Genomic DNA, 21,621 nt, shown 5'->3' with positions numbered 1-21,621 from the left:
AAAGATCTGCCAACACACAGTCACACATAATCCACCAACAGGTAAATATTCCTGTGTGTCCAAGGCCACGCTGTCTCTGCAAGCAGATGCTGCAGACCCAAACACTAGCATGCTCACCTGCTAGCCTTCTGTGACATGCCTTCGCTTCAGGATCTGAGCTCTCTTCTAAGTCAGCACATAAAGGCAATTCAACACAGCCACGCTCTAGGCCAAGCATGTCAAACTCAAGGGCTAACACGAGCCAAGTAAACAAGGTTTAAGTGTATGTGGGCTGCAAGAAACAAAAGCTTCAATTTTCATTGAAACGTAGGTTTATTTCTTTAGAGACATGCTGAATACAAACGGCTAAAATAAATGAGTCATCGTTAACATAAAATAATAGAACATTTTAATAAAAATTAGTATTTTTCTTGAACATTCACTTACCAGACACTGAATAACTGCACCAATTAATAAGCGTAACACAAATAAACCTACTTTTCTTGTTCTCTGAAAGCAAATATTTCCTGTTGCACACACCAAACAAGTCAGTCCAAGACTAATGACGTGACAATTGGCTACTAAAATATTCGCTGCTAGTATTAGTGGAGAGAAATAGTGTACCTGCATGTAAAGCGCATGAGGGAAATGAATGCAACATGATTATAGTAATCAGTCATTAGTGAGCATCATAGTTCATTATTAATAATTACATATAACAGGATATTGTAAAAATTAAGTTATTAAATTTTTATTAAAATTTTTCTTACATACCGTTATATTGGCTGGGCCACAAAAATATTTGATGGGGCCACATGAGGCCCAAGGGCCGAGAGTTTGACATACTTGCTCTAGACCTTGGGAACGCAATTGTGAAAGACCCATTTCAATGACCTCGTGGTCAGCGAGCCTCGAGTGGGGTGCTGAGGGCCTGGCAAAGGAGGTTCCTGGGTCTGCCCCAATGGGTGACTTTAGCGTCCTGGACTGCAAAGGAGCTGCTCTTGTCCTGAGGCTCAACTCAGTCACTTCCTGTGATTTTAGTCAAGACACTTATTCTCTCTGAGACCCAGTTTCCTTTTGGGATATCCGACTTGTGGGGGCATTATGAGGATTGAATAAAATAAAGAATTCTGAGATACTAGCAAAAGGTACGTGATACACATACACAGCCCTTTAACCTGCCATACCAATCCCACCTGCTCCCCAGCACCCTGTCATCTCTTTTAATGAGAACATGTGGGTCTTATGGGTTCTTAGGTCAGTAATAATCATGGCTGACACCCCGTGGGGGACTTCTTTGTAAGATTGCTTCAACTCCCATGTCAGCAAAATGATCTCACCATTTAACCAAGTAATTTCATACCAGGTAATTCATCCTGGCAGAAATAATTCTCTGGAAGGAAAACCTCTTTGCTGAAGTTCATTGCAGCTCTCTTTATGAGGGTGAAATATTGGAATCATATTGCTTGTCCCAGAGAGGGAAATGGAATCATAAATTACAAAACATTCCCATATGGAATATTACTCAGCCTTTAAAAATGATGGGTATGAACACTGTAGACATATGGAGAGATTCTTATTATGAAAGGTGAAATAGAAAAAAAAGAAAGAAAAAAAGAAAAAAGCACGTTATATCTGCACACTTACATGAAAAATATATTTGCTTCTGGATACAGGAAAATAAAAAGCCAATCCATTTGGATGATGAGAATGCGAGTGAGTGTATTTTTTAGCATTTTGTTTTCTGCTGTTGCTCCACTGTTGTGCACCAACTACATTTTTTAAAGAATAAGGAGGAAAACCTGATACTTGCTCTAAAAGCTACTGAGCTGTAAGCAAGTTTCATTTGTGGAAGAATGCCTGGCACAGAGCAGGTACTCAGGAAGTGTGGGCAGAAAGAAGAATGAATGAGCTGTCCTAGAAACTACAAAGACCGTGCTGATATACACGGATCGTGGGCCTGGCCACGGCAGCCAAGGTCAGAGCTATGGCTGTGTTTTATCTCAGGTTTGTCCAACCCTCTCCCCCTAGTCCCAGGTCTGAGAATATTTTCAGTAGTCGAATTAATAAAAGGAAATCAACACACACACATACATACACACACACACACACACACACACACACACACACACGTTAGCAATTTACAGCACACACGTGAAGATATTTCACAAAGAGATGGGGCATATGAATGCCTGCGGCTGCTGTCTGAGGCACTTGTGTCCCCAGCTGAGCCAGCACCTGGTGGGGGTGGGACAAATGTTGAATTGATGGGGGCCCCGGCCCAGGCATCCCGGGCAGACGAGGGCCTGACTCTGGGAGCCTCTACGGCAGAACCTTCGGCTGTCTCCGGTGCCAGCTCATGCATCGCCTGCAGTCACCCACCTAATGACGTCCTTACCCCAAAGAAAATGAAATCATTTGTTCTTGTGTGAACTATTAGGACCCCTCAACCCTGAGGGCTCACTTAGGAAGAGAGAAATCATTGCTGCAAGGAATCTCAGATTAGAAACCTAATGGCTGCACCCAGCTTCTTCTGACTGATGGGAGGAAGCTTTGCTGCCTCGGGATCTTGCCGTCTCACGGAGGGAACCCCAAAACCCCCCACCCCGCCTGTCATCTCACTTTCCAAGTGACAAGGAGCTGACTCCCTCAAAGGATTTGACTGCTTACCTTAGTTCATAGTCTCCCTCTCAAAACCACCACCTCATCACAGATTCTGTTTTTATTATTATTTAATTTATTAGGGTAGTATTGGTTAACACTTGTATTGGTTTCAGGTGTACAATTCTATAATACATCATCTGTATAATGTATTGTGTGGTCACTACCCCAAGTCAAGTCCCCTTTCACACCCCTAAGTTCTTATCATTGGTGTGTCTTTGTCTCTTCCAAAGACACGAGAAAGTGATGATTTTTGAAGATGTGCCTGGGGAGGCAGTGTCTCCTACTGAATACACTGCAAGAGCTGTCCTCCCTCACAACAGTTGTCCTCACAGCTCAGTGGCAGACTTGCTCTGAGGCTTAGATAGGTTAATACAAACAAGACTGTTAGGAAAGTCCTGGCACAAGGTAAGCCCTCAATAAATATTAGCTTAAAAGGTGCTGAAAATCAATTTAGATATATGTGCATATAAAAAGAGAGGTAAATAAGATCACATCTAAGGAGATAATGATTCTACTTTCAGGAATCTTTACTAAGAAAATTCTCATAGATTCATGTATAGTTGAAAAATTTAGGTGTAAAAATGGTCATCAGAACATTGTAATAGAAAAAAAGAAAAAAGAAACCCGGAAACAACTTAAATGTCCAACGAAAATGGAACAAGTAAGCAAACCATGCCACTTTTAAAAAGCAAATTTTTGAAGAGCTGTATTGCTATAAGAAATTATGCCATGTGAAAACCATTCACATAATATGGCCTCCATTATAGATACTCCACATAAGTATCCATGAAAAACATACCCAGATAAGAAAAGGTTAGGAGGAAATACTCCAAATATTACTTGTGTGGTTTTCTGAATAGTGAGAATCTTTACTCACTTGGGCATTTTTCAGATTGTATACGTATGACTAGCATGTATTAACTCTACAAGTAAACAAATTAAATAAGAAACATATACGAGTCTATTACAATACCACCAACATAACTACATAGAGATATGGCCCTAGACTAGCCCAGCAGCAGAGGCAGTGGGGATACTCCTGATGGCCTCAGGGGGTTGCCAAGGGGACCAGAAGGGCATTCCAGGACAGCTCTAAGCTTCCTAGCTGGAGAACTTGCATGGACGAATGATGGTGTTACAAACCACAATAGGAAATGTAGACAGAAGGATGAAGAATGGGTGGGGAGGAATGAAAGCCAACCCAGTTTGACCTCTCTGGGTTTGCAGTGGCCAACGTGTCCCCAGATAGAGATGCCCAGCCAAGAGCTGGCTCTGCACAGGGCTCACATTTGGGGGAGGAGTTTCAGGGAAGGTGTGGGTGTGGGCCACAGCACTGAGCCCTCCAAGCCGGGGGAGGGGGGGGGGGGGTTGGTGGTGGCTGAGGAGGATCCGGTGTTCTGTGTGCTCTGCGACGGGGACATCCAGACAATCATGATGGCTCAGACACGCAGGCTCCAGAGCTTCACTAGTTCCACCCAAAATGTGACCCAAAGTGGTCCTGCCTCCCTCCATCGCGAGGCTACTGCTGGGTTCCAGCAAAGAGCCCGGCAGATTCACTGCCACGGAAATGCAGTTTGGCGCTGCAGCCACTGCTTTCCGTGAGGACTGGAGACCATGCTCAGCATCAGCCACGTGAAACTTGCTGCTGTGTGGGAACGGTGCTCAAGGCAATGCAGAGGCCCCGCCTGGCGACCTTTTTACAGTAACCCATAAGGAAACTGTGTGGGGCTTCAGGGTCAGGAGAGGGTGAGCAACTAGGCGCCATGAATCCTATAACTGCTCCTGTTTCCCTTTTTGCTTCGGCCAGGAGGAAGCTCAGAATAAAATCTGTGGCCCATCTCCAGCAGCCTGCTAGGATCACATAATGTGCGTGTTACAGTTTCTGTCTTTGTAACGGTTTCACTGGTTTTATTTTCTCTTCATTTTTATGACTTCTACCATGAATTTTTGTGAACTACTTAAAGTAAAAAAAAAAAAAAAAAAAAAAAAAAAAAAAAAAAAAAAAAAAAAAAAATTTCCATGTCATGCCCATCCATCGATTCCTAATTCTCCCAGCTAAATCCAGAGTAAATACATAGAAGACAGAATTGGCCTGGGAGGGCAGCTGGGATACATTTTCATAGAAAGGATTTCACAGATCAAAAATACCAAGTGCTGGATGCTCCACTCTCCTTATTTTAACCACACAGGCCTGCATAGCTGCTAATTATATGCCAGACACCAGAGAGACTTGAGTTTCAATCCTGACTCTACCACTTACTGGCAGTGGGGTTTTGGGTGAAATCCGTGTCCTCCTGAGCCTCTGTCCCTATTGCCTCTCCCATATTCCCACTGTCCTCCCATTACTCTAGCTGCTGGCAGGCTGGCCCTCGGGTCCCTGGGGTGGCAGGATGAAGGAGGGCCCTCTCCCCCTCGGTGCTGGGTCCTCCTAGGCCACCCTCAGTCACCTCCCAGGAGAGAAGCGGTTGTCCTCCTGGAAACGTTCTTTGGGGTTCTTGGAAGCTGCGGCTCAAGACTATCTCCATCCCCTCACGGGAACCCCACGGGCCAGGGTTCCTCAGGGCCTCTGGGCTGTCCCAGAGCCGGCATGGGTGGGAGAGACGCCGGGCTAAGCACCGTCCCTCATCCTCTATTGCAGAGCCGCCTGGAAGGGGAGCTCGCGCTGCTAAAAAAAATGAAACGCTGCAGGAGACGAAGACCAGGTTCCTGCTCTTTGAAGGGGAGACGGATAAGGGCTGTCAGATCCAGCTCCGCCGCCCGGACACGCTGCAGCAGTGCGGCTTCAACGCCTCTCTGCCGCTGGTGATGATCATCCACGGGTGGTCGGTAAGAAATGCTGACACATCTTTCTGCTCTCTGCTCCTCTTACATTTTCTTTTTTTTCCTCCCTCCCGCGTGCGCTCGGCTCTAATAAAAAGATAGGGAGCTGCTGATAACGGCTTCATGCATAATAATTTTCCTAAAGCACATTCTAATTTTCCCAGTGCTTCCCCACACACCATCTCACTGATGATCTCGATTCCATGAGAAAGCAGGGAGGGGAAACCATCGTTATCTCCCCGTTTCAGGTGATGGGATGTGACTCAAAGAGGTCGCCCCGCACCGGAGGGCCCACCGGAGCTGCGGTCCTTGCAGGTGAAGCTTATGTCTCACAAGAGGAGGGAGGCAGCCACGGACATTGTCTCTCAATGAGATGCTGTCTCCATCAACGTCAAGTTCAGCTGCAAATAGCAGACACCCAACTGGCAGTGGTTAAAATAAGCCAGGAGTTTGTTTCTGTGTCACATGACAACCCAGAGATATGGAATCCAAAACTGGGCAAATGGCCTTGGTCAGGGAAGTCCTCAGGACCCAGCTCATGGCCTTCAATGCAGCCCTCGCCCCGTAAGTCCCAGACGGCAGCTGGAGCACTAGCCATCACCTCTTTACTCCAGATAGTAAAGGGTGCGTACCAAGGAGTCAAAGAGCAGGGCTTTTCAACAACAACTTGATTGAGATGTCATTCACATTCCATACAATTCATCCATTTCAAGTGTACGATTCAGTGGCTTGGGTATAAAAGAGTGCTTTTTTTAGGACGGCCATCTTGAAGTGCCTCCAGCTGCACCCATTGGACATACCCCGAAGGCAAGATGGCTGAGACATGTGTGGCCTCTCAGAGAAAGGGTAGCCCTTTGGTGATGCTAAGACTGCTATTACTGTGGAAGAGAGGGGGAGAGTATTGTGGGCCATCACTGAAGTCAAACTAAGTGTGGCCTCATCCCCAAGAGGAAATCCTGACTCCCTGGTTACCAGCCCCCCGACAATTTCAAGCTAAATGCACCGTAAGAAACCTCCAGGACTTGTGGAACTAGTTTATGACTTGGAGACCTTTCCCTACCATCTAATTGGAAACACTCCTGAAACCCTCACTATCTGCTCTAGAGAACAACAGAGGCCCATCAGCCACACCACTTTCAACATGCTTCTCCGAGAGCCTGCCACGTGCAGGCTAACACCCTCACATGAACCAAACAGACCCCGTGCCTGGCCTCCGGGGGCAGTAGGGAGCCACATGCCCCCACGTGGGTGCAGCCGCAAGGTGGGGCGGCTTCTATTGCCACCCCAGAATAGCACAGAGGCTCCTGCAACCCCCCAGCAACTTCCCCCCCACCCCAGGATTTAAAGGGTCCCCGTAGAGAAATGGGGGTTGGCAGTGAAAGCAGTGGGGGACTTGTCTGGCCCTAGAGAAGGGAGTTAACATAGATGGAGGCCCATGAGCTACCTCCAGGGCTGGGGAAATCTTCACTAAATGAATGGATCTTACCCCCAGGGACATGCCAATCCCTCAGCTTTGCTCTTTGCCTCTGCGGGCTAGTCTTGCACCACACCTTCCTTCCCTCCTCTCCCCGGGGACACCGCACTTTCCCTCTGCGGTTCTGCACTTCTGCCCATGCTCTTCCTTCTGCCTGCAATGCCCTGGATACCTCCCCCTCCACCACCACCATGTCCACTGCCACCCTCATTCTTCTCAGAGAACGCCTAGTTGTCCTTTAAGGCTCAGCATACATGTCTTTGCTCTGTGAACCCATCTGAAGCGCCCTGCAAATTGGTTCTCAAACAAGGCGCATACATAGAACCATTCCCTGTGAACATTTATTGAGCTCCTTCTATGTTCTGGCTCAGGGTGCTAGTCCCTCTAAAGCAAGCAGGGTGCAGTGAGGGGGGGACCTGGGAAGGACTCAGAGGTACAGCAGAGCAGGCGTGAGGGAGGGGCCGGTGTGGCAGCCGACCATGGAAGGAGAAGTCCGCCTAGAGTACCCGATTAGCACAAATGTTTGCATTGTTTCAAGGCTTTTATTGAATCTACAATAGGGAAATGCTAACACAATGGTTCTCAGTTAGAGGTTGGAGGTGGTAGCCCCCAGGAAATATTAGGCAAAGTCAGGGGAATTTTTGGTTTTCATAACCGGGGGCAGAGGGTGCCGCTGGCATCTGGGATGGAGGCCAGAGATGCTGCTAAACCTCCTACAATGCACGGGACAGCCCACAGCTACAAGCACTGGCCCCAGATGTCCTTTTAGTGCTGAGACTGGGCAAACCCTTACCGAGCCCTTTCTCTGGGAGAGAAGGGCCCAGCGTTAGGCACGCGTTGGAGGAGAAAAGGAGGTGGATAGGGAGAAAGAGGACATCGGCGCCCTCCTGGTGATGCTGACTGCCCTGTGGGCCCACGGCAGGTGGACGGGCTGCTGGAGGAGTGGATCTGGAAGATGGTGGCAGCGCTGAAGTCCCATCTGGCCCCGCCGGTGAACGTGGCGCTGGCAGACTGGATCACCCTGGCCCACAACCACTACGCCATCGCCGTTCGCAACACCCGCATCGTGGGCCAGGAGGTCGCTGCACTGCTGCAGTGGCTGGAGGTAAGACCTGCCCAGCCTCCCTGCCTCTCCTGTCCCCTCCCGGCCAAGGACACAAGTTGGTCTCCAACCTCAGCCCCAACAGGAGAGCCTTTCTGACATACTCACAGGAATGGGACGGCCCCTTGAACCCTATCCCCATCCCCAGTTCTTCTCCCCCCACCCCACCCACTGTTCCTTTTATGTTCAGTCCTTGGACACCCTAAGGCCGTGGTCAGCAAACTGTGGCTCTCGAGCCACATGCAGCTCTTTGGCCCCTTGAGTGTGGCTCTTCCACAAGATACCACAGCCTGGGCGAGTCTATTTTGAAGAAGTGGCATTAGAAGAAGTTTAAGTTTTTAAAAATTGGCTCTCAAAAGATATTTCAATCGTTGCACTGCTGATACTTGACTAATGAGTTTGCCGACCACTGCCCTAAGGGATCTGAACACACCCTGGCAACCACCTAACCCCACACACAGGAGCAGGTGGTCGCTTCTGCAGGAGACTCATATCCAGGGAAGGCGGGCAGGCAGGCGGCGGCAGCACCTGGCAGGGCCCAGGCCGCTGAGCCTGAAAGGAGGGAGGAGGGCGTCCGCAAGGGGAGCACCCAGAGCAGGAACGAGCAACTCGCTTTGCGATCAGGTGCAAAGCACAGGGTGGGAGCCTGAACAAGCTGCCCCCACAGAGGCCTCTATCCAGGCAGCTCTCCCCTGCCTGCAGCCGTCTCCCCTGCCTTCCAGGAATCGGCTCCGTTTTCCAGAAGCAAGGTTCATCTCATCGGGTACAGCCTGGGCGCGCACGTCTCGGGGTTTGCCGGCAGCTACATCGGCGGGAAGCGCAAGATTGGGAGAATTACAGGTAACCGCGCCTGAGAACTAACAACTGTCATCTCCAACGGTGCTGGGCGTGGGGCACCACACGCCTTCCAACAGGCTCATAAACAGCACGCCCAACCTCTCTGGCGCTGTGTTGGGGTTCACGGGAGGACGGGGAGCACCGTTTGAAACATAAGCACTGCCGTAGGCGGCTGTTCGGAGAGAATGCGGAAATCACAGCCTCCACTCCCACTTCCTTCCCGCAAACAAATGCCTCTTGTCGTCAGGACAAAAGGGTCAGAAAAGTAGGCCTTCTGTGCACTTTGGTAGCAGGAAAGAGTTTCTTTTTCAACCACGGGTTTAAAAAGCCTCACGTGAACCAGTTAAAAAAATCACAGCCCTGACTCCACAGTAACATCAGCTACGTTTGTGCCTCAGTGTCCACATCTGTGAGACACGTTGGTCTTCCTCCGGGACCCATTCGCATTGAGGGAGGAAGCTCTGCCCCAAAAACCTCACCCTGAGCTCCACACCAGCTCGGAAGTAGCCCTGGATGCCCGGAAAGAGATAAAAACGTGCAAGAAGGCCTCTCCTCCCAGGTGCTCCTGACACCAGCCTCACTCCCCAGGCTGCCCCAGAGTCACATCAGGAAAACACGCCTGATCAGATGGTTCCCTGGCCAAGCCCCGAGGCCAGCGATTCCTACAATGGCCCGGGCAAGGCCTTCTCAGCCCAGTGTCCCCAGAGCTCCAAGGTCTCTCCCGGCAGTTCCCTTCCTGTCATTTTAGGCTGCCTCAGCACCAGACTTCTCTCCACTTTACAAACACGCTGTTGCCTCTAGTGCTTCTGGGCCTTTGCACATACTGTTGTTCCCTTTGCCTGGAATAGCTTACCACCACTCATCCTCCCAGCCCTAGTCTATCTCAAACTCATATTCATCCTTCAAGACCAAGCAGGCTAAAACCACATTCATGGGCTAAAACAATCCAAAGGACATGTAAGATGAATAGCATTACTATGACCTTTTATTTTATCAAGTAAGAAGGTTTTTAGCAACTACTACCTACTGTCATCATCTATACATATAAAGAGGTAATATGCTAATTGTCCATTACAGTGTCCCAGTAACCAATTTGCATATTGACAAACCAGCAGGTGAGTGCGAAGCAGGGGGACTTGCATGAGGCTTGCTCTCCTGCCCCTGGCACCGGAGTCCTCTTGGGCCTAAACTGGCAGCTGAACATCCCCTAAGGGCTCCTGCATTGGAGAGGGTACAGGTCAGGCTGAGGGACTCCCCCACCCCCAACCTGTGCACGAATTTCGTGCACCGGGACTCTAGTTACTTCATAAAAGAAGACATTTAATTTAGTATGAAAAAAAGATAGGGATAATGGCAGACATGTAAACCAAATAAATTTGTCATTATGAGAATCCTTTTTGTTTTCTTTTTCATCTTGCTGGTGACTGGAAGGCCGAGTCCCCAAACCAATCATTGTGCCCCACCCCCCCCCCAACGCCTGTGATGTAACATCAGCAGCCTGGCTGTGAGCAGACCCTCCCTCCACAGGAACCAGGCCTAAAGGCTGAGCCAGAACCCCAGAGGCCGCTTCAAGCCCTCTTCATTCCGGGGTCATGGGCACATCAGCGTGAGCCAGGCCCACACATCAGGGGCAGCTGATTCCTCTGTTGGCATCTTGCAGTCAGCCTGATGGAGACGGGAACATAAATCACCCAGACATTCTGTTTGTCACTGCAGAGTTCTGGGGAACAGGCGCTCTCAGGCCTCCTACCTATCCCTTCCAGCAAGGATGAAGGCCGGGCTGATGTGGGACATGACAGGGCCCTCCAGAGAAGGTGCAGGAAGAAGGAGAAAATGTGCATAAGTACTCCCCACCTGGGGTCAGCCTGGAGCTGCCACTCGCCCCCGACAAACTCATCTGGCCTTGGAGGCCCACAGCTCGGCAGCCCTATCTGCTCACAGTCTCCTCACCCAGGAACGTGATGTCCGAGGCTGCGGGGGACAGGCCAGTGAAATGACCTGAGTGTAGGAGAAAAGCCAGCTTGTTTAGAAAAATTATTGACGACATGCTGGCAGATAAATTCATGTTCGATGAGTCGGCAAGAGCTACTTACCAGGAGCACAGTGGGTTTTTTTTGTATGCAAACAGATGCTCCTGAAAGTGGCTTGAGAGGTACTTAAAATTGATTTGCTTAAATAAATCAAGCATTCCCTCATAACCTGATTTCCACCCCTGGATAGCTCCTGCAAGCCTCTTTTCCCCATAGATAATGCGCAGCCTGTGTTCAATTTTCAGCACCGGGAATTACTGTGGTTTTACTGCGCAAAGGTTGTGGCAAGATTTCCTAGAGAAAGATTAGGCCCGAGGATTGTCTCCTTCCTGCTACTCATGAATGTGTAACAGCATGAAAAAGCTGAAAAGAGCACTTCTCCTCCCCTTCCCAGCGCCACTGAGCCTTGCCCTTGCTCTCCGCCAGGGTTGGACGCTGCCGGCCCTCTGTTTGAAGGAACCTCCTCCAACGACCGGCTTTCACCGGATGACGCCAACTTTGTGGACGCCATCCACACCTTCACCCGGGAGCACATGGGCCTGAGTGTGGGCATCAAGGAGCCCGTCGCACACTACGACTTCTACCCCAACGGGGGCTCCTTCCAGCCTGGCTGCCACTTCCTGGATCTCTACAAGCACATCACCAAGCACGGCCTAAACGGTGAGGAGGGAGGTGCGGCCCGGAGCACTGACCTGCACTCTCCACGGCTCACATGGGGCCTCTGGACCCAGTGGAATCTGCCCACTGTGTGGATTCTGGGAAGCACTGGGCAAGGATGGGGGCCCAGGGTGTGTGCTCACCCAGTCCTTTCGGAGGGGGGGCTTGTGGCAGTGAGTAAGGGCTGGTGTTTCCCAGAAAACCTTAGACAGGGGTCCTTAGAGCCCAGGCTCTGAGGAGGAGCTGAGGGCACCACCAGGAATCCCCGCCCTGACCCCCACTCGGTGCAAAGTCTCTCCAGGGGTGGTGGTCCTTCTGAAAGTGGAGTCCCGATGCCTATGGTTATCCTACCTGCTCCAGACCCTCCCTCGCTCAGGCAGCTCCCACTGTCCTAGCTCCCGTGAGGATCCACACAATAGACTGGGATTTCCCGATCCCTGGTCTCACAAGAGTGGGAATCCTCCTCCCACCGGTGAGGTGTAATCAGCCGGTCGTCCCGGACAGCATGGAGAGTCTTCCCGTTCGGAGTTCGACTCTAAACATGTCCTCGTGACTTCCTTTGGCTCAGGGCAAACACCGAGGGTGGCATTTTCTGCATTGTGAGCCCACGTCTCTCTCCAATCCAAAACATTAGCATGTACACTGATAACATGCACAGGATCAAAAAACGAGACTGTCAGCAAATACCACACTTGTCATAAACGTTCCCAATGTCTCATTATTATAAAATATTATCCTAATTAAAGCATGCCAGCTCACTGAAAGCCAGCTGGTGACGCCCACCCCCGCAAACCACTGCCTCACCCCAATCATCCGAAACCCCGCTGAGAACACGCTCTCTGTGGGTGCGTCACCACCACCTCTCCCGTATCAGGATGGCCTTTACGGTCCACATTATCTCATCTTGGCCGGACGCCCGGCCTTCCAGCCACCCACGCCTGAGAGAACCTCTGGACACTTGCCCTGCCAATCCCTACATCTCCCTGGAGTTATCGCCCCTCCATGCTGCCCTCCTCCCCCGAATCCAGCCCTTCCCCCAGACCCACCCCTCCCGGAGCGCAGCACAGACCCCCAGGATGGCGCTGAGCAGCGAGCAGCCTGGGAGGTGCCTCTCTGACCAATGAGCGCTATTGGCTCTTGTGCTAAATTTCAAAGTGATGGGACCGAGTCCATTTATTTAGCTTGCCTATCCTCAGCATGGTTCTTCTCTGTGTTCTTCATCCTTCTGTTGGAGAGGGATGCCATTCTGGGATGGCTCTCAGCACCATCGCTGGGCAGAAGGGAAGCTGATCATTGCTCTACCATCCTCACCACCTGGGTGAGGCCGGGTGAGCACAAGGGAGTTCATGAATGTCTTCACCGGTAACTGCTGCCTCGAGGGGCTGCTTGCAGAGGCAGGAGGAGAGGCAGGAACTGTGTGAAGACACAGGGAGTGGATGAGCAGGGGACACTCGGCATCCTAGGTGCTTGGCCCACGCAGCCACTAGGGACCAAGAACCGAGGTGATGCCGAAACCGGTTTGGCTCAGCGGTAGAGCGTCGGTCTGCGGACTGAAGGGTCCCAGGTTCGATTCCGGTCAAGGGCATGTACCTTGGTTGCGGGCACATCCCCGGTAAGGGGTGTGCAAGAGGCAGCTGGTCGATGTTTCTCTCTCATCAATGTTTCTAGCTCGCCATCTCTCTCCCTTCCTCTCTGTAAAAAAAGAAATCAATAAAATATATTTTTTTAAAAATTAAAAAAATAATAATAATAAAAAAAAAAAGAATCGAGGTGACGGCTCTCCGGGAAAGAGCTTTGGGCAAAGTTACCTGTGCTCTGCCTTCCCATTAGGTACTTCCCAGGCCTGGTGCTGGCTCCTCAGCATTCTTTGAGCATCATTTACTAAAGATGAGGGTATTGGAGACTTCAGGGGAAGAAAATAAAAGGTAGCGAAACCTCCTACGCTTGCTGGAGGGGTCAGGGCCGTAAGGACCTGGTCCCTGGGGTGTGTTCTCTGGAAGCCCGTCCCCGAGCCGGTGTTCCAGGCCAGTCACCCAGGGGCGCAATGGTTGTTTCGGGGCAGAAGGGAGACAGTCAGAGTGGGCTCTCAAAGACCCTTCATGGAGCCACTAGTGCACCGCCCTTTAGGAAGAGCAGCGGCGTCTCACTCAAGTCTTTCCCGGCTAACGCACCACCGAGGCATCAGCATGTGCATTTTCAACCATTTGAGAAAGAAATGTTTTCAGTGGGATTATGTTATCCTGCTTTCTTAAATAATCTGTTATTTTCTTAGTGACTTGGAGTTCCTTTCAAAACACCTACCGTATGTAGCACACTGTGGTCACTGGTGCCTGGGACTAGGCCTTCGCACTAAGCTAAGGTGACCAGACATCCCGCTTTTTTTTTTTCTTTCCAAAAATCGGGACTTTTTTTAAACGCAGCGGGACGCGGGACAAATGGACTGTCCCGCCAAAAGCGGGACGTCTGGTCACCTTACACTAAGCGACTGAGAGGGGGTCCTCTTTCTAACGTTTTTGACCACTTAGGACATGCACCACTGTCAGCAGCACCCCTCCCCATCCTAACATGCTGCTACTCTGCACTGAAGGGACGTTGGATTCGAGGCTGCTAACGTCCTTGTTGCCCTGTGTTCCAGCCTTCACCCAGACCATAAAGTGCGCCCACGAGCGGTCGGTGCACCTCTTCATCGACTCCCTGGTGCACCCCGACCTGCAGAGCACGGCCTACCTGTGCAGCGGCATGGACAGCTTCAGCCAGGGCCTGTGCCTGGACTGCAAGAAGGGCCGCTGCAACACGCTGGGCTACCACACCCGCCTGGGCGGCCAGAGCAAGAAGAGCAAGCAGCTCTTCCTGGTGACGCGAGCCCAGGCCCCCTTCAAAGGTGAGTGCGGGCAGTCGCCCTCAGCCTTCGTGTGACCCGAGGGCCGAGAAGTTCCCCGGAGTCTTTTCCTGGAAGGGCTTCGGTTCTATTTCAGTGTTTCTGAAACTGCACAGATTCCATACAGTGATACTGACAAGGCCTCGCCTCTCCCGAGAACGTGGCCCCCGTGCCAAGTGCTAAAAGAAAAGCCTGAACGGGAACAGTCCGTGCTGGTGTTCCAGGCCCGTCACCCCCGGATGGTCTCTCTTCATCCATGTCCAGGGGGCCCTGCAGGGATGCCTGGACCACCCAGGGCTCGTTGTCACCGGGACCTGGTGGTATCTCCGAATCCTGGCTGGGACCCAGTGCTTTCCTCTGCCCCGGCCCCCATGGGAAACACAGCGCCGGGCTGCACGTGTGGCTCCTCTGTGCCCCGAAAGTTTGAATGAGCGGATGTCACAGGAGATCATGGCCCTGTGGAGGCCTTGCCAGGATGAAGTTCAGCTGCCAATGTCTCCCAGTCAGAGCCTCACCTCGAACAGAAACCAAGCCCCTGCCCTTCCCTGGGTTGAACGGGAGGTCAGAAAAAGGGCTGTGGCCACGGCTTGGGCTGCTGCCAGCAGAGAAATGCTTCGGTGAAGCCTACATTTTCCTGGAGGGACCCAGGCGGCATCTGTTGCCATTCACATTTCTGCCTAATCCCTAAACCAGCTCAAGAGTGAGTTAGCTTATGTTCACCTGCGCTGGGAAGGGGGTGGGGGGTCAGCGGGGGGGGGGGGGGGGGGTGATGGGGGCAGGGAACCTGTGTTATATGGTTTGATTGCTTCCATGCAAATATTTATTCCTGCAGAAGGTGAATGCATCGTCACCATCATTTTGCATTTGCGCAGCATCTTATGCAAAACGTGAGATGCAGCCATGGATTCCTTGTGGCTCCCATATCAGCCAAGCAAGTTGGCCGGGCTTGTTGCTCTATGTCCCCTTTTAAAAAGAGAGCAAAACCCAGCCGAAACCGGTTTGGCTCAATGGATAGAGCGTCGGCCTGGGGACTGAAGGGTCCCGGGTTCGATTACGGTCAAGGGCATGTAACTTGGTTGTGGGCATATCCCCAGTAGGGGGTGTGCAAGAGGCAGCTGATTGATGACTCTCTCTCATTGATGTTTCTAACTCTCTATCTCTCTCCCTTCCTCTCTGTACAAAATCAATAAAAAAAATATATTTAAAAAAATAAAAAAATAAAAGGAGAGCAAAACCCGGATGGAGAGAACTGCCACAGCCTGGAGGGAGGCCTAGCACCAGGCACATCCAGCTCCCAGTCCAGAGCTCCATTCAGGCTCCCAAGTTCAAGCTCCCAGCCGCTTAATTTCTAGGTGCAGGATTCCTCTGCTTACCTGAACGTGGGCCCTCCAGTCAGGTTTCCCTTCCCAGGGCCCAGCCAGCCTAGGAACCACAGAAATCGCTGTGGGTGGGTGGTAGCTTCTCAGAGTGCTTAGAGTGAGGACAGGATTGTGGCCGCCTGAGGGCAGAGGGTCCCTCCGCTGCCCATGCCTCACTGGTGGAGGGGCCTGTACCTGCGAGCAGGTGAGGGGACGTGGATGGCCTCCTGCTTCCGGGATCTCCCCCGCCATAGGCCACAGGTCGCCAGGGAGACATCCGTTTGGATTAACCAGCTCCTACTTTACATGGCAAAGCCACCTGCAGTGATTAAGCCTCTCTGATCCTCACAGTTCACTGGATCCACTTTAATCCTGGAATACGGGCATTTCGAGGGGCTGTTCAACCCGCCAGTTTCACAGACAGGGAAACGGAGGCCCAAATGGGGAACCATTTGCTCAGGACGGCCCAGTGGGTCCTTGGCAGTGCCAGCATTCAGACCAGACCAGCAAAAGGTAACTGTGCCGCACATCCCGAGTGGAGCCGGGACAGGGCGCCCCTGAGTGCCACTTCCCTCCCCTCCGCGCTGCCTCCTCTGGCTGCCCCCAGGACTAATTAGATACAAGGAGGATTCGCTTCCCACCCCTTCTCTTAAGAAATTGGCTCCAAACTGGTAAAGACTCCTCCTGAGAGAGTGAGCATGGAAGTGAGTGATACATCACTTCCTTCACTCAGCTCCTGCTTCCCAGTTCCCGGCCACGCTGTCCGCTCCCAGTGTTTCCCCGCTCTGGCGGACGGTTGTAGAAAATAGCCCCTTTGATGGTTGTGTTGAAATATTTTGGGACCCAGAGGAATGAAAGCCGAGCTAGCCATCCTCTGTGCAGCTACAATTGGGAGGTGACTTTTATCTTGCCCAGGCAGACCAACACTAAAATATAGAGCACAGTTAGCTGTCCTTGAAGAACACGGGCTGTGGGTTCTCTGTAACCAGGGCTGGGCGAGTCTGTTCTTTCATGAATCGATACCCATTCATCAAACGCTGGAGGTGGCCAGCGGAACAGGCTTTGGGGGCCTAAACAGAGATGGCGGTGGCCACGGTGGGAGGGGAAGGGTGCGGTTCTGGCGGCTTGGATTACAGGCTTCCTGCCAGCTCAGCCATGAACTCTCTGTGGCCAGTTTCTTAAGAGAAGGGGTAGGAAGGGAATCAGCGTTGAGTAAGTCCTCCTTGTGTCTAATCAGTCCTAGTGGCAGCCAGAGGAGGCAGCTCAGAGGGAAGGGAAGTGGCACTCAGGGGCGCCCTGGCCCTGTCCCAGCTCCACGCGGGATGTGCGGCACAGTTACCTCTTTAGGCCCAGAGCAACCGACCAACCAACCAAGAGAAAGGTGACAGGCAGAGATAGCTGGGTGGGGAGGGCGGTTACTTCTCCAATAAATAAATTGAGTTTCAAAGAAGTTAAATCTTCCCAAAGCATATCCTTTGTGAATAGCACATGGCAGTGTTTGACTGCAGACCTCTGATTTCACTGCCCTGCCCCTTTCACCCCACACCACCATCACCCCAATCTCTCTCTCCTTCTCTCTCTTCCTGTCTCTTCCTCTCTCTCCCTCCCTCTCCCTTTCTCCCTCTCTCTTCTCCTGCCTTCTCTCCCTCTCTCCCTCTTTCTTTCCTTCTCTCTTCTCCCTCTCTCTCCCTCTCTCCCTCTGCTTTTCTCTCCCTCTCTCTCCCTCTCTCTCTCTCTCCCCTCCCCCCACCCTTCCTCCACTGGGGCCCAGAGGAGTGGTGCGTGGGAACTTGCTTGCATTGCCGCTGCAGCTGGCAAACACTCTCCTCCTGGTTGGTGAGAGGACCAGGCAGCTGTGCCTGGGGAATCCGTGTCTTTGGCTTTTCTCAGCTGCCTCTCTGGAAGGTGTTCACTGGTTTCCAGGGAGCGCTCCGGAGGAAGAGCACGTATGGGGAGAGAGTGCAGGTGTGTGTTTAGGAAAAGGAGGGTCCAGAATTGGGTTTTGCTGCCAACCACGTACATGACCAGGGTGATAAGATCTGTGCAGGCCATGGAGTGACTGTGTGTGAATGGGGTCAGTCCCTGAAACTGGCAGCGATGGGTGGGGCTCGGAACCGTGTCCGGTCAGTCAGCACGTGGGACAGCGTGTCACCGGGTTAATGCCTTCTGGAAGCCAGGCACTCTGCACATGCCGTCGCATCCGCAACTCCCCCGTGAGGGAGCACAGCACCCATTTTTAAGAGGAGGAAACTGAGAGCTCCCAAGAGGCTGTGAGTGCTCCCGCCACGCAGTGGGAGGTGGCAGAGCTGAACTCAGCCGAGGTGAGGACATCCCCCATGAAGCACCATGGCACAGTGGGCAGCAGGACACCTACCACACACTTACACATGACAACATTCCTACATACACACGCGCATAAACACACACACACACATTCCCCATCCTCACCCCTAGCAAGAGCAACTACCCACAGAAGGAACAGGCATCCAATCTTGTGACATCAGGCACCACTCAAGTGGTGGGTTACAGTTAAGCCCAATGTAGTCACCAACTTAAGCACACATACACACACACACACACACACACACACACACACGCTAACACCATCACTTGCCCCTTTTCTCCCTCCTCCGAGCCTGCTCCAGGTTCCATCACAAGTGCTGGCTGCCTCACGTGGTGGCCTCCTGCACACTGTCCATGGGTTTCTCAGTCCCATGATCATCAGCCTCCTTCTTGGCTTGGAGACATTTCAGATGGAGGAGCGAACCCTCGGTGCTACAAGAAAGCAGGAAACCCCCTACCATGTCCGCGGAGAGAGTCCACACCCAGGAGGGCAGGCCTCTTTGATGTCCGCAGAGGGAGTCACGCTGTCTCCCAGCGCCGATATCTAACGCTTCAGAACCATGTCTTCCATGAGACCAAAAACAAAAAGAAGAAGAAAAATGTTCTCTCTTCATCAGTTTCACAGCCAGATGCTCACTGTGTGGCCTGTGAAAACCACTTGAAGCGGTCTGAAGTGGCTCCTGCGGGCTCCCACGGGAGGAGAACACCCAGGGTGTCTGAACCCAGAGGGCTGGTGAGGCGGCCCTTCGGGGCCGGCATTCCTGCCGCAGGTGGAGTTTGCATGATCTCCATTCGGGTTCTTGGACTATTTCATGGTTGTCGCTTTTCAGACCTGAAATAGTTTCTCCTGCTGCCCTGAGGGGCAAGTAGTGCTGGCTGGCCTCCTTGCACTCACAGGGTCAAAAGCATTTCCCTGCATCACTTTTTAAAGTCCTTACTAAACACTAGAGGCCCGGTGCATGAAATTCGTGCATGAGGGGTGTGTCCCTCAGCCCAGCCTGCACCCTCTCCAATCTGGGGCCCATCAAGGGATGTCTGACTGCCCCTTTAGGCCCCATTCCAAAGGGCATGGCTTGTGGATGTAGCAGAGTGATGACTAATTTACATATTACTCTTTTATTAGATAGGAAGTCATAAAGTAAAGTGAGCAAAATTACTCATACTTTTCCCCTTAATCTTTGTAACGGCATCATTGCTCTGGAAGGAGGGATGGAGATGATAGGCAAATTGTCTTTTCTTTTTTCCCCCAAGAACAAAACATAGAAAAATTCAAAATAACACATACGTTCTCAGTATGAAAGGCCCTTTCATTTTTAAAAATATATATTTTATTGATTTTTATTTTTTTTTAAACAGAGAGGAAGGGAAAGGGACAGAGAGTTAGAAACATCGATAAGAGAGAAACATCAGCTGCCTTTCACACGCACACACACACTGGGGATGTGCCCACAACCAAGGTACATGCCCTTGACCAGATTTGAACTTGGGACCCTTCAGTCCTCAGGTCAACGTTCTATCCACTGAGCCAAACCAGTTAGGGCAGCCCTTTCATTTTTAAAAATATTAATTTCAAGGCTTCTCCAAAAAAAGTGACTTTCCTCTTGCAGGGAACGCAGGAGTCCTTGTCTACCGACGTGCAGACTCCCACGGACAAGAGGGGCCCTCGTTCCCTTGCCTCTGTCCCTCCTCACAGTCCACACTGCTGGGAGCTCGCTCAGGCCCCTGCAGCTTACACACACTGCAGGTCCTGAGTGTCTGCGAAAGTCCCACCCGAGGGAGACCCGGTGGAATGAGGAAGAGGGACAGATGATTCCCGTTCCGAGGATGGAGAGCTGCAGGGACCTTTGCAGTCTTCTAAGCCGACCTGAGTTTTACACAAGCACCTTCCCCAGAATCAGGGAACCATGGCGTCTTAACCAAGACGTGGAAATCAATCTCCTCCAACTGGCAATTTAAGAACAAAGGAAGACAAAAACCCATCTCCAGCACAGGGACAGGGAACGTTCATCCCCCCTCAGGCGAACGTTCAGGGAGAGGTGGGAGGGATCCCAGCGGATGATGTCCACGGTGAGAGCGGCAGCCACTTGGTCTTCATCGAGCAGGCGTTGACCGCTGTTTTCCTTCAGGGGCTGAGTGTCTGGCTTGTGTTCAAGGGGCAGATCCCGCTGACAGAGCCTGAGCCCCAGAAGATTGTCGGAAGGGTCTTTGGGATCAGACAGACACCTGGGTTCAAATTCTGCTCCACCTCTAACTATCTGGGTGACCTAGGACTGCTCTCCAAGCCTCTGCCTCCTTCTCTGTGATTCTCCGGGAGCACTGACATCCTATCTGTCTAGGTTTCAGCAGAAATGAGGACTCCACTGGCCTGGGTCAGCAAGAAAGAGCATGCAGGACTCCTTACACTTGGAAGGCAATATTAAAGCAACCAACATAGGGTGTCACTGCACCCCGAAGCTGACACCAGGCCAGGAACAGCGAGGGGTGGGAATAGCCCAGGGTGGTGTTCGGCAAACTGTGGCTCATGAGCCACATGCGGCTCTTTGGCCCCTGGAGTGTGGCTCTTCCACAAAATACCATGCCTTGGGTGAGTCTATTTTGAAGAAGTGGCATTAGAAGAAGTTTATGTTAAAAAAAATTTTGGCTCTCAAAAGAAATTTCAAACGTTGTACTGTTGATATTTGGCTCTGTTGACTAATGAGTTTGCTGAGCACTGGCCCAGGGGAACAGGAGCTGGGGAGGAGTTGGGTGCAGTTGCTGTGTTGTCAGGCTCCAGAGCAGGAAGGAGCTGAGAAAGACACCCTGACTTCTCTCTGACTTCCTGCTGAAGCCTCCCAAGAGGTCAATCTCAACCACAAACCACCCTGCAAGGCAGCCTGGGCAGGGTAGGCTGTGGGGTCACACCTGGGGTTCAGAGGGGGTAGAGGATGGATGGAGATAAGGGTCGGTGTAGGACAGCATGTTGTCCTTAGTCTTTTTTTTTTTTTAATATATTTTATTGATTTTTTACAGAGAAGAAGAGAGAGGGACAGAGAGTTAGAAACATCGATGAGAGAGAATCATTGATCAGCTGCCTCTTGCATGCCCCCTACCAGGGATGTGCCCACAACCAAAGTACATGTGCCCTTGACCGGAATCGAACCTGGGACCTTCCAGTCCGCAGGCCGATGCTCTATCTACTGAGCCAAACCGGTTTTGGCTTTACTTAGTCTTGTTATGAGGACAAAAACGTGTGTGAAACACTTAATATGTAGCCAAATGCATTGTAGATTTCAACAAATAGGAGCTGTTTTCTCATTAGTTCTATCGACCTGTCGGGTCATTATTGCCTTGTTTGCACACACGGGGCCCCAGCAGTCTTTCCATGCCTGGTGTGTGCTGTGCCCTGGTGTGGAGATGTAACATTAATGTAACTGAGGCTGCCTGGGGAGATCAGACATGGACTCTGGTGCCCAAGGGGCAGGGGTGACACAGGCGCGCAA

General features: G+C 51.5%; 1 protein-coding gene across 2 annotated transcripts in view; it reads left to right on the top strand.

Annotated features, from left to right (window-relative positions):
- The window catches only part of LIPC (lipase C, hepatic type), a 121,039-nt gene that overhangs the window by 85,921 nt on the left and 13,497 nt on the right, over positions 1-21,621 (top strand). Inside the window, exons 3-7 of one of the 2 annotated variants that reach the window (XM_045582173.1) lie at positions 5,282-5,469; positions 7,857-8,042; positions 8,762-8,879; positions 11,333-11,566; positions 14,199-14,444. In XM_045582173.1, coding sequence (XP_045438129.1) covers positions 5,282-5,469; positions 7,857-8,042; positions 8,762-8,879; positions 11,333-11,566; positions 14,199-14,444 — 972 coding nt within the window. The remainder of the gene's footprint in view (positions 1-5,281; positions 5,470-7,856; positions 8,043-8,761; positions 8,880-11,332; positions 11,567-14,198; positions 14,445-21,621) is intronic. The other variant, XM_045582180.1, reaches the window with a different exon arrangement.

Source organism: Pipistrellus kuhlii, unplaced genomic scaffold, assembly GCF_014108245.1.
Source record: "Pipistrellus kuhlii isolate mPipKuh1 unplaced genomic scaffold, mPipKuh1.p scaffold_m20_p_1, whole genome shotgun sequence".
Taxonomy (NCBI): domain Eukaryota; kingdom Metazoa; phylum Chordata; class Mammalia; order Chiroptera; family Vespertilionidae; genus Pipistrellus; species Pipistrellus kuhlii.
The sequence above is the reverse complement of the archived record's forward strand: the minus strand, read 5'-3'. Positions and strand labels throughout refer to the sequence as shown.